Source organism: Littorina saxatilis, linkage group LG10, assembly GCF_037325665.1.
Source record: "Littorina saxatilis isolate snail1 linkage group LG10, US_GU_Lsax_2.0, whole genome shotgun sequence".
Classification (NCBI taxonomy): Eukaryota; Metazoa; Mollusca; class Gastropoda; order Littorinimorpha; family Littorinidae; genus Littorina; species Littorina saxatilis.
The window spans coordinates 17,997,723-18,006,396 of NC_090254.1; the positions used below are offsets into that span (position 1 = coordinate 17,997,723).

Sequence of the window (8,674 nt, forward strand, 5' to 3'; positions counted from 1 at the left end):
TATTTTTTATTTTTTTTATGCAATTTATATTGCGCACATATTCAAGGCGCAGAGATTTATTTATGCCGTGTGAGATGGAATTTTTTTAAACAATACATCACGCATTCACATCGGCCAGCAGATCGCAGCCATTTTGGCGCATATCCTACTTTTCACGGGCTATTATTCAAAGTCACACAGGTATTTTGGTGGACTTTTTTTTTATCTATGCCTATACAATTTTGCCAGGAAAGACCCTTTTGTCAATCGTGGAATCTTTAACGTGCACACCCCAATGTAGTGTACACGAAGGGACCTCTGTTTTTCGTCTCATCCGAAAGACTAGCACTTGAACCCACCACCTAGGTTAGGAAAGGGGGGAGAAAATTGCTAACGCCCTGACCCAGGGTTGAACTCGCAACCTCTCGCTTCCGAGCGCAAGTGCGTTACCACTCGGCCACCCAGGAATTGTACATGAATATCATGCTGTCATCCTCTTTTTTTCAGATGGTTACTTTGACCCCCAGCAGATGTTGTGTTTCTGCGAGTCTTGCCACAAGCAGAGAGGGGATGACTTGTACCACAAGCGGGGAGAACCACCCAAGGACTACGCTCTGCCCTACGGCTGGTGCAGATATGTCTTGAGGTTTGTGATGGTGCATATGGTGTGTGTAAGATAGTGCTTGTTTGTGTGAACCTCCGGCTTTATGGTGAGATTCAAAGAGGGGCTAGACTCACCTGTATGGTTGGTTTTAGGGGTTTATGGTGGTGCGGGAGTTTGCATGAGTAGACATACATGTGAATTTCAGAGAGAGTGGGCATATGTGTGAACATCTGCCTTTCTGGGGTTTTGTTCAAACTAGCATATCCACTGAGGGGCTTTGCTCAACCTAGTAGTTGCAGCAAATATAATGATCTTTAAGTTTGTCATTATGATAAAGTTTGGGTGTTAAACTTTATGTGGCTGTGCTTTGGCACCTGTAAGCGTGCACACGTATGGAGAGAGCACATAGCGCATTTAGGAAAGCAAAGTCCTTACTGCTCTTTGAGTTTGATGCATGAAAAGAATTGAGGTCTAAAACGCTTGTGTGTTCTCTCTTGCCAGCTGCTCACATGTCTGTCAGGTGTCATTTTTGTTTCACCTCATTGTTAACGTTCCAATGACCTACCATTCTACCGGCACGGTTGGCCTAGTGGTAAGGCGTCCGCCCCGTGATCGGGAGGTCGTGGGTTCGAACCCCGGCCGGGTCATACCTAAGACTTTAAAATTGGCAATCTAGTGGCTGCTCCGCCTGGCGTCTGGCATTATGGGGTTAGTGCTCGGACTGGTTGGTCCGGTGTCAGAATAATGTGACTGGGTGAGACAATGAAGCCTGTGCTGCGACTTCTGTCTTGGGTGTGGCGCACATTATATGTCAAAGCAGCACCGCCCTGATATGGCCCCTCGTGGTCGGCTGGGCGTTAAGCAAACAAACTTACAAACCTACCATTCTTGTTTTTTGATTCACCTCATTGCTTTTTTCAGACCTCCCAGCAAAGCACATGCACTGAACGTTGCAGAGAAGTGGCACACAGCCTACCACGGAACAAGGCTGGACCTGGTCAGACGAATACTGGACCGGGGTGACCTCCTTAGTCCAAGTAGGTGGCTGGACAGTGACTTCAATTTCACCTGTATTCAGAGGAATACAGAGTACGGATGCCGATATGGCTGGTATTTGAAAATGGCCATGCACATGACCTGTCCTTTGGAATGACAGAGGCTTCTTCTGTGTAGCAAGTGACCCTCCAAGTGTTCAGCTCAATGACAAACGCAACGTTGACATGCCTGTGCAGTGGAACCCCTTTTAAGACACTCCCTGGGCGGGGATGTAGCTCAGTCGGTAGCGCGCTGGATTTGTATCCAGTTGGCCGCTGTCAGCGTGAGTTCGTCCCCACGTTCGGCGAGAGATTTATTTCTCAGAGTCAACTTTGTGTGCAGACTCTCCTCGGTGTCCGAACACCCTCGTGTGTACACGCAAGCACAAGACCAAGTGCGCACAAAAAAGATCCTGTAATCCATGTCAGAGTTCGGTGGGTTATAGAAACACAAAAATACCCAGCATGCTTCCTCCGAAAACGGCGTATGGCTGCCTAAATGGCGGGGTAAAAAACGGTCATACACATAAAATTCCACTCGTGCAAAAAAACACGTGTGTACGTGGGAGTTTCAGCCCACGAACGCAGAAGAAGAAGAAGAAGAAGACACTCCCTCCCTTTTAACAACCTGGTTTTTTTTCTCAGATTTTCTGTTCATAACCTGTGTAAATTTACCCTCATTTTAAGACTTTTTTGAGGTCTTAAAAGGGGGTTCCACTGTATTTGCAGTTGATCAACCTGTGCTGTATTATGGATATTGAAGAACAGCTGAATAGGCTCTTGTGACCTCAAGATTAATTGTGTTATATGGACCAGTGTGTAATATGTTCAAATATTGAGTGCTTGCTGGGAGTATAACGGGAGGCTGGTTGACGCATGTTTTAGGTGAATCAGGGAGTGTGGGGAGCATACTGCTACCAGAGCCTCATGTGTACACAGAGAAATCCCGACCAGAAAACCTGGGGGGTCAGCCCATCTTTTTCTCTCCCACCTTGCGCTATGCGGGGAGCACCGACTTCTGCCCAAAACACAGGTAAGAATTTGACGCTCATAAAAAATGTCCGCTTCTCATAACGTCGGTTATGATTATTCATGAGTTGGAGAAACCACACTGAGGGAAAAGGTGCCTCATTTTCATCTGCTGGAGGCACACCACTCACTCTAGTTTACCTCTCGTCTGGATCAGACTACAAAAAGCAGTACTTCATTTTTGGAAGAAAATTAAGTCCAAAGGTATAGCTGGTTAGGAACTGATATTAAGTAACAATGGATTGGGTTGGTGCATCAACTTAAAAGTCAGTTCGCAGACTTAGAAAGGGGAAATAAACCTCTTGTAATGGAAGACTTGGCAAAGAAAAGACAAGCTGCTGTACGTCAGAAAGCAGTAATGAAGCAAATGCTACCACCAGTAATTCCACAAAAGTACATTCAACAACATCTTCTCTTCTTATCTCAGGTTCATGGACCCACGAACACGCAAAACCTACCAGGGACGGGTCGCCTACCAAGTGTGGGTCAAACCTGGGTCCTACAAGGTCGGGGCTCAAGGTCAGGGGTCGCCGACAGAGGACATTGCTCAACAGGTGGACCCTCATTTCCACAACAGCGAACTGGCCTGGTCCACTAAGGAGAGAGGGTCTCTCATGCTCTACGCTCTTTTGTTGAGAGTAGAATGAGGCGCTTTTCTGTTGGGCAGACGAAGAAGGGGTAAAAGCTGCATTGTCTATGATCTTCAGGTTGGGAGGAGTGTGTGTGTATGTGCGGAGAAGTTTCGTTTTTGAATTCTTTGATGACAGAAGTGCTGGTGGGGACACTGACAGACACGGTACATCACTGCGCTTTTGTGTGAAAAATAGTGAAAATAACACAAATTCTAAGTCCTTGATTTTGTATAATTGCTTCAGGAGAAGGCCAAAAATAGTGTACAAAAGTCACAAATTCAGGGAAAACCTCTTCAAGTGCAGGCACGGTACTGAGCTTGAACTGAAAATGTTAGTAAAACAACACTATCACTATCCCATTTAATTTATTCACTGTTTTCTCTTGCAAACCAGTGCTAAAGACAGACCACCAAGTTCAGAATTCATGGTTAAACCTTGAATGATGCTGCGTTGGGTACAGCCATGTTTTCTGTGCTTGTGCTCTACTGTGAAATTGGATGTTTGTTTGATGGTTGCATAACATTTATGCTTGGGGCGTGCTGGTAAACAGAAGAATACAAAAGTTAAAGTGTGTAAAGAAGGAAAAGTGTGTGTGTGTGTATGAAGAAGAAGGAAGAAGACATTTGAAGGAACAAATCAGTATTGAGGAAGACAAGAATACTCTTATATTCATTTCTTAGGTTTTCACTCCCTTTATTTGTTTATAAGGCCTAAAAAAAAAATAGGTGTGGTTACGGTAACCCGACCTACCCTATTTTTAGGGGCCGATCCTATAACTTTTTATTACATTTGTCAACAAAAAAAAACACACCCAAAAAAAACGAGTGCTAAAAACGCAATGAAAGCGAAAGCGCCCGTGTCGCACACTTATTTCCCTGTCAAGTAGGTTTAATTTGTACACATTAGAAAAAAAAGTTTAAAAAAAAAAAAAGTGATTGCCTACCTACCTACCCTATTTTTTTGGGCTATGTTACCGTAACCACACCTATTTTTTGGGGGGGGGGCCTAAGTGGGAAGGGCCATGTGGATGTTTTTACATTATTATCTTGAGCAGAAGTCTTGTGTTTGTTTGTTCGTTTGAAGAGAGAGTGCTTTCATGTCTATCAACAGAGTGGTACAAACACAAGTGTGTATATTGATAAGAACGTTTGAAAATGTATACCATGACAGTGATGAGGGTGCAAGACTAAAAGGAAGATGGTACGTGATTAAGATTGTTCCCTCAGGATCTTTACACAGGTTGATCAATATCGGTGAACTTTGACGTGGATTTTGATTCTTGTAAATGTTAAACACTCCTCATTGCTCAAAATGTTGGCTGCAACAATATTATTGTGCTTGGTCATAGACCACTTGACAGAAACTACTTGTAACCCCACTTGTGCTTCAGCAGAAGTTAGGAGAATTTGCTTGAACATAAGTGGACAAAGCGTCCAGAAGTTTTTAATACAGTGGAACCTGTGATGTAAAGGCCCCTCCGATGAGAGGACACCTCTCATTCAAGGACACCTATTTTCCCCTGGTCTATATCCTTGACCATAATATGTGTGTCATAACAGGCCACCTGCAATGTAGGAGCTCTTTAAGTGCTACGGAAAGTGCTCTTTCATCACAGGTACCACTTTCCACCAGTTATTACCCATAAATGAAATCGACAAGGATATTCCATTTGTCACTGGCTGTAAAAACCCCACATATCTGTGTATGTACCTCGAAGCCAAAGATGTTTAAGAAAATACAGAAAATGTGATACTGACAATAGTTGACGTAAATTTCAGTCCATACTGTCTGTGGTGCTAGCTGAAGACTTGTTGAGATGTGAAGCTGTTCTAAAACTCTTATCACACACTCAAGCTTCAAGAGTCTGTGCATGCTCATCCTACAAAAATTAATAAATTTGTGACTGCAGGGGAGTGTGTTTGGTGTACTAATGACTAATGTGAGGTTACAATGTTTTCATGATTAAAAAATCACTTGTTACTGTGGAAAACTGGCCACTTTTTGTTTTTTGTTTTTTTTGCGACATGTTTTTTTCTGTTCTTGTTTGTGTCCGTATTTTATGTGACGTTCATTTTTGGCAGTGTTTGTCCCTATTCTTAAATAGATCTAATGCCTTGCAGGATTGGCCACAACTACTGTCAGGTATTTCAGGCCCATAGACATGAACAAAATCAGTTTATTTTATTTATTTATTTGTTTAGATGTTTATTTGTTTCATTTTTGCTTGTTATAAGTCACACATTGCTAAAGTGTAAGTGGTGTAACAAGATGTATATATTTTGTGTGTGTGTGTGTGTGTGTGTGTGTGTGTGTGTGTGTGTGTGTGTGTGTGTGTGTGTGTGTGTGTGTGTGTGTGTGGTGTGTGTGTGTGTGTGTGTGTGTGTGTGTGTGTGTGTGTGTGTGTGTGTGTGTTGCAGAGGGAAATGACTTGTGTGCTGTCACATTGCTTTCTGCTTGTATATAAACTCCACAAAAAAACTTGCAGTACAGACAAAGTATTTGTCTGCATCTTTATTTCTTTATGTTTTGTTTTATTCCTTCTCTCAAGAAAATATCCTGTAGCTGAAGATAAAGTGATGATAGGTTAATTTTAAAGGGGACAAACTGTGTTTTCTAGTCTACCCCTTTATGCCAATTCTACTTATGGTCCCTCTCTCGTGACTCAACTATTTGTTGAAAAGAAAACTGACATTAACAAAAATTATGTTTGGGTACAACAAAAATGGCAGGGAAATTAACAAATGAGTCAAATAATATATGTCAAGAAACCAAAGTCAATTTAGTATTGCCACAAACTCACATAATGTGTGTGTGTGTGTGTGTGTGTGTGTGTGTGTGTGTCTCTGTCTCTGTCTCTGTCTCTCTCAGTTTCAAACAGTGCTTTCATTTGAATTGTTCCACAGAACCAAGAACCTGCTAATGGGGTCGCAGTTCCAATTTATTCTTTTTTATCTGTGATACATTAGTTCCTTGCGTGAGTACCATAACTGGTTGATGTTTATGTGATACATGTATGTTAGTACCTTTCTCATTTATTATTTTTGTTGTGACCATGAACATGGAAAGGGTTTTTGTGTATTTACTTTTTTACATTAGACATTTTTGTGTATTGATTGATTTTACTCCGTTATGGATGATATTGTTCGTATATTTTTATACCATGATTTTCCTGAGTTATTGTCTTCACAATTTTTTTTTATCCGTGTGTTGAGGATGTTATTTATTTATTTTTTTTGTCTGTGCTTTACTACTTTGATAATTGGTACCAATTGTATAAAAGTGAGAGAGAGAGAGAAAGAAACAGAATACAAATGTTTGTGTGAAATGGTGGAGAGAGAAAGAGTAAGCTTTGTGTACATTTTTTGCAGGAATTGTTTTAATGAAGGTCATGTTTTGTGCCAAGTATTTTGTCCTGTTCAGATCTCGTTTTGTTTGTTTGTGTGTGAATGGAAACATTACAGAAGGTATAATTTTCATTAATTTGCTGGTTGGTATTTATAGTTGAGAGCAAGAAGCTGTCAAGTATGTACAATGTTTTAACTGCCATCCAGTTCAACATAAATGTTCTGTGAGACATGTGTTAAGAATAAATTACACTGCAAGTTGAATTTCTTGTGCATTTTGTATGCTCTCTCTATCTATCTCTCTCTCTCTCTTGCTTGCTGCCCCCCCCCCCCCCCCCTCTCAGTCTTTGTTTCTGCACTCTCTGTGTGCCTCTCTCTCTTGCTGCCCCCCACCCCCTCCCCCTCCCCTCTCAGTCTTTATTACTGCACTCTCTGTGTCCCTCTCTCTCTCTTGCTGCCCCCCTCCCAGTCTTTGTTACTGCACTCTCTGTGTCCCTCTCTCTCTCTTGCTGCCCCCTCCCCCCTCTCAGTCTTTGTTACTGCACTCTCTGTGTCCCTCTCTCTTTCTTGCTGCCCCCCCCCCCCTCTCAGTCTTTGTTACTGCACTCTCTGTGTCCCTCTCTCTCTCTTGCTGCCCCCCCCCCCCCCTCTCAGTCTTTGTTACTGCACTCTCTGTGTCCCTCTCTCTCTCTCTCTCTCTTGCTGCCCCTCCTCCCCCCACCCCCCCCCCCCCCCCTCAGTCTTTGTCACTGCCCTCTCTCTCTCTCTCTCTTGCTGCCCCCCCCCCCCCCCTCTGTCTTTGTCCCTGCACTCTCTGTGTCACTCTCTGTCTCTCAAACCAGATGCCTTTATCTTCTCTTCTTGTACAGAGACCTGGGAACCCGTGTTTTGCACTTGGAGTATTCTCAAACAAACTTGGCGTACTTTCAGAAAAATGAGTGTACTCCACACAACATTTGAACATCAATGATGCAAACATGCTTCTCACGCGTCTGTGCACCGTTAATTAAGTTTACCAATACATTTAAAACAATTGCATCTTTCAAAAGCTGTAATCATTGATCAAATGCAGAGTTATCCAGTTATTTTTAATCACTAATATAAACAGTGCCCCAGTAAATATACAGGAATGACAGGGATGCGCTTGTGAAGAAAAGTAGTCTAGGAATTGTTCTCATCGTATTTTTTTTCCCCTACCGTACTGATCATATTTTAGACAATCAGGCATACAAAATACGGCGAAATCGTATGGGTTCCCAGGCCTGTGTACAAGTTCAAAACAAAAAGAAATAACAAATACATATAACTGCTGAATAAATTAAAAAAAAAGAATTATTAATATGCTCTATAGAGGCTTGGCAGTCTGGAAACAGAGAAGCAGCATCAAGTTTGTTTGTTTGCTTGCTTAACGCCCAGCCGACCACGAAGGGCCATATCACGGGGCGGACGCCTTACCAGCATCAAGTGTTTGTTCTTACATTTAGTTCAGTACAAGAAGAAGCATAATCATTTAGTAAAACAATCAACAGAAACCTTCAAACCATTCACGATGGTGGGTTGAAGCGGGGTTTGTTGCATTTTTTAGATCACAAACGACAGTTATTTTCTCCACAATATTCTCCAATTCCTCTACTGAACTCAAAATTTTCTTATATCTGTTGGCAATATTGGCTCTTTCTTTCAGTGTGTTATTATTTCTTATTTTTAATATTTGAACACTCATATATGTTGGCAATATTGTCTCTTTCTCTCAGTGTGTTATTCATTCTTACTTTTAATATTTGAACACTTTTTTTGTGTCAACAATGATAATCAATATTTTGTAGAACTCTCAATGTTGTCTTCCTGTTCACAAAAGAAACTTCTGTTCTGAAACCAAATTTAACATGTATCACCTGTTTTTGTTCCTTCTCTTTTTTAATTTTAATTTGATTAACCTTCATGAATGTTTTTCGTTTGTTATCCTGTGACCGAGCACAAAGATACTGATCTGATAGTCACTGATACCCACTGAGCCGTCGCGGACCCCATTCTAACCAAGGACAGTCACTC

The 8,674-nt window shown here is 41.9% G+C and overlaps 1 protein-coding gene across 7 annotated transcripts in view; it reads left to right on the forward strand.

Moving 5' to 3' along the window:
- LOC138978312 (neuralized-like protein 4) overlaps positions 1-6,886 on the forward strand; it is a 37,379-nt gene extending 30,493 nt beyond the window's left edge. For 6 of the 7 annotated variants that reach the window (XM_070351008.1, XM_070351013.1, XM_070351011.1 and 3 more), the window contains exons 23-27: positions 487-625; positions 1,505-1,620; positions 2,503-2,650; positions 3,074-3,986; positions 4,289-6,886. In XM_070351008.1, coding sequence (XP_070207109.1) covers positions 487-625; positions 1,505-1,620; positions 2,503-2,650; positions 3,074-3,293 — 623 coding nt within the window. In that variant the 3' untranslated portion in view covers positions 3,294-3,986; positions 4,289-6,886. Of the gene's footprint in view, positions 1-486; positions 626-1,504; positions 1,621-2,502; positions 2,651-3,073; positions 4,123-4,288 lie in introns of those variants that run through there. The other variant, XM_070351010.1, reaches the window with a different exon arrangement.
- Positions 6,887-8,674: the final 1,788 nt, after the last annotated feature.